The sequence below is a fragment of the Macrobrachium nipponense genome, chromosome 26 (assembly GCF_015104395.2).
Source record: "Macrobrachium nipponense isolate FS-2020 chromosome 26, ASM1510439v2, whole genome shotgun sequence".
NCBI lineage: Eukaryota > Metazoa > Arthropoda > Malacostraca > Decapoda > Palaemonidae > Macrobrachium > Macrobrachium nipponense.
The window spans coordinates 17,940,670-17,944,446 of record NC_087215.1 but is presented as its reverse complement, the minus strand read 5'-3'; the positions used below and the strand labels follow the sequence as shown (position 1 = coordinate 17,944,446).

General features: G+C 40.1%; 1 protein-coding gene across 1 annotated transcript; it reads right to left on the bottom strand.

Annotated features, from left to right (window-relative positions):
• Positions 1-1,079: 1,079 nt before the first annotated feature.
• LOC135200009 (cuticle protein AM1199-like) lies at positions 1,080-3,562 on the bottom strand. Its single transcript, XM_064228213.1, has 3 exons — positions 3,507-3,562; positions 2,386-2,582; positions 1,080-1,801 (listed from the first exon to the last, which is right to left on the bottom strand). Exons 1-3 carry the CDS (start codon positions 3,513-3,515, stop codon positions 1,633-1,635), a joined length of 375 nt encoding a protein of 124 aa, XP_064084283.1. The 5' UTR covers positions 3,516-3,562; the 3' UTR covers positions 1,080-1,632.
• Positions 3,563-3,777: the final 215 nt, after the last annotated feature.

Here is a 3,777-nt window from a genome sequence, read left to right as displayed (position 1 = left end):
CGTCTTTCCAGGATTCTCTTGGAAGATAATTTGGATAAAAGCATGTAAATAGTTTGAGGTTTCTCTTAGTAGATATAATTCATTTTCAGTTGTTACCAGTTTTCACGTACAAATTTCCAGGTAATATGGAAGGATATATCTATGTAAGATATATTTAACTGTAAAATAATTCACCTAACATTTCATCAGGGTTAAGCATATTGTGTGCAACCATTATTGAGAGTCAATTGTTATTCTCTCTATAGGAAAACTTCACTTTCGTCTTGCATCTAAACTTGATGAAAAATAAAATCAAGTCTAGGACTGCAGACTTCAAGAGCTATAGAAAATGCAACTGCAAGAAATCTTTACTATATGATATTCCTTTGTTTTCACTAGTTTTGACTTTGAATTCTTCATCCCAGCATATCCCTAGCCTTTGGGGTCGTTGTTTTTTTTTAATGAGCCTTTTCCAAGGAAAGTGAACCTGTCTTTTCATATTTATCAGCAAGGTGTGGTTCGACCTCCCGCTTATTCGGGCGCTTGCAAATATCTATGGTTAAATAGAGCGTTGTGTCACCAACGAAACTTGAAATGAATGAGCTATATTTTATTAAGAATAATTGTTCTTTAATGTTTAGCATGAACAATACTTATTTTTTAGTGTTTTCTTGTAAGAAATGAATAAAAAATATCCTCTCCTAAAATTCCTGTATCTTTAACTCAACGCAAAACATCTTTTTTCAGACCTTTTTAGGCTCCTCCATAGACCTTTCCTAACCCCCAACAAGAACATCAACAACAACAGCAACTAAGTAATTTGCAGGCTTACTCCCTGAGTAAGCGAAAATATTTGGGGAGAGAGATAGTGACGGAGAGAAAAATCAAGTTATGACACTTGACTTTTTCAATAAAGCCTTTTTGATTTGGTCATCAATGTTCTCTCTCGATCATCAGCCAAATAATCTGGGCAAGGAACACGATATGGCAACACTGATCATTGAATGACTCCTATTTTCCCTTAATAAATGTTTTGATCCTTGATCATAAAGGGTTTATGCTTATTTGCGGCGTCACTAAAGGATAAACTTAAACAAAACTTTATGCAAAATAATTCCTTTACTTCTCATCTGCAGAACTGATCATTGGGGATTTTTTTTTTTTACATTTTTAAACATCAGAACAGCTTCGTATACAAAATAATGTACAACACATTCACACAAATAAAAAAAAAATGTCGAATTCATCGTTGGTGAAAAGTGAGTTTGTCCGGAGAATATTGGCGAGAGGAACAAGGTTCGGTCGGTCGGTTTCTGTTTGTCTGTGAAAATGAGGAGAGAGAGAGAGAGAGAGAGAGAGAGAGAGAGAGAGAGAGAGAGAGAGAGAGAGAAATGGTTTGTGGATGCTTGATGGATCTAGGCCGATGTGGCTTCATGGGCAAGTAAGGAGAGAGAGAGAGAGAGAGAGAGATACTATCCCAATGAAATGATTTAGGGGTCCTAAGGACTTAACAGATTCAATGAGACTAAATAAAGATGGGACCAAGGAATGAAACGGATTAGGCCTATAACGAGATTGACTTTCAGGATCGCGAAGATAACTCTTCATTCATCCCAATTTCCGAAGGACGCCGACGACGAAGGATCGAATCCTTTATTCGAAAGTCACTCCTGCCGCTCTCTGCTCCTCGGCGAATCTGATCTGCTCGATGGCGTGGGCGGGGAGTGGGTGGGGGGTGGGGATGACGTCCCCTACGGGCCTGAAACCGGCTTCGTCGGCCACGTAGGTGATTTCGACTACTGCACCGTCAGGAAGAGTGAATCTGTCGAGAAATAGGATTGAAAATGGTTTAACTAATTAGACAAAAAGTCATTCAAATTATTGTCTAAATGGTCAATACATCTAGAATGAGTAACAGTAAACATATTCGATATATTGGCAAATGATTAACAATCATCTGCTATTTAAGAAACGGCTATAATCGCTGCTGCGATGATTCTTAGAGGAATAGAGATGGCAGCGTTGAATATGCTCTGAGGGCCTCAGGAGAGAGGAGGGGAGAGAGAGAGAGAGAGGAGAGAGAGAGAGAGAGAGAGAGAGAGAGAGAGAGAGGCACTCATTCCTAACCACTTTCCGTAAAAATGTCAGCTTCGTGAAGAGAAACTACCTTCTGTTTTAGAATACCATTGGCAACGGCCCGCTGTCTTTTCAGTTCATTCATACACTGAAACATGGATGCTGATTTGATTATTTATAAACTTGAAAATTAGATCAATACATACATTAGGCAAGGTCTTCAATATCCTAGAGAATCTTGTGGAATCATCTGAAAACTGTGCATATTAACTGACTTGTCTTTACGCCGTCAAATCTGAGTTGAAGCCCCTGGGGAGCCCTTAAACATACCTGTAAGATCCTTCGATGTTGACGGAGCCCGCATCGTTGGGGGTTCCCTCAGCTCCTATGGCGGTGCCGTCGCTCAGTTCGAAGTTGTAGTTGAAGTTTCCGTCGCCCTGGTCGACGCGTTCGTCTCTCAAGATGGAGACGTCGTCCTGGGGTCTGGGAGCAGCCAAGGCCATGGCGACCAGGCAGGCGACGATGATCTGCAGTTACAAATGTTGTCTGGTAAAATGTCGAACCTCGGAATTCTCTTCTGCAGTCAGCCAGATCAAACTAGTACTATTTGCGTCTACCCCACTTGCAAACAGCTGTTTTTCTGTCTTGTTTTTCGAAATTGGTTTCATGTCTGGTTCCCTCTTGTGTGTGTGTGTGTGTGTGTGTGTGTGTGTGTGCGTGTGTTAAATATGTTAATCTCATTGCTATGGTGAGTTTACAATATTAAAAACCACTGGTAGTGAGAAGTATCTCGAAATGCATTTTATATAGGTACTACCTTACTTCCAAGAACAACTTCTTTGTAAAGACAAGAGGTCCACTTCCTTGCATAATCCAAAATTGATAATCATCGGCAAGATGTATAGTTAAGAATCGAAGAGAGAGACAACTATAATATCTTATATAAAACTAGGATGAGTTATCCCTGATTAAAATCACCCAGAAGCGTTTTTACAAGTAAACATCAGCGAACACCTTTACATTTTCAAAATCAGTCTTCATGCTCTCGAGGTACTCTTTGCGAGTGTTGTGTGTATTTGCATGCAAAAGCTACGTACCCATCACTTAAATTTCAAGACATAGCTTTAAAAAAACATAATTTTTGTACCTGTCGCTTAAATTTCAAGACATATCTTAAAAAAAAAAAGTTTGTAAAAAGCCTCTAAGTCAGAATAGAACCATTAGAGATGGTCATGCTTTCACGGGAAAGGTACGTTTTATACAATTATAAAGAAAAATTCTAATTATAGAAGAATATCTGAAAATTTATGGATAAATACTGTTTGTGTGCGATAAACAGTTGTTTTTTTCTTTCTGTCACTGCTGGGAGCCGTTAGACTTAGACTAGACTTTTAGACTAAACTGCGCAATTGAAGAACTCTCTCTACAGCGAACGGAACCGGTAAACTCACCAGCTTCATGTTGGCGGTGGATGTGGCACGTGGAAGCACTTGCAGGACAGTGGCGTACCTTGCAAGCACCAGAAGCCCCTTTATATACAGAACACGCAAGCACATTAACCAAATGAAACCTGTCCCCCCTCGTCCAAGAACCCCCACCCCTCTTCAGGAACCTCACAGGTAGACACAACAACAACAACCCCCTTCCCCCAAGTCGCCACCGACCCGACATCCTTCCTTCTCCTTTCGTTCGTCCTAAAAATTTTGTCGTTCGCCAACTCAG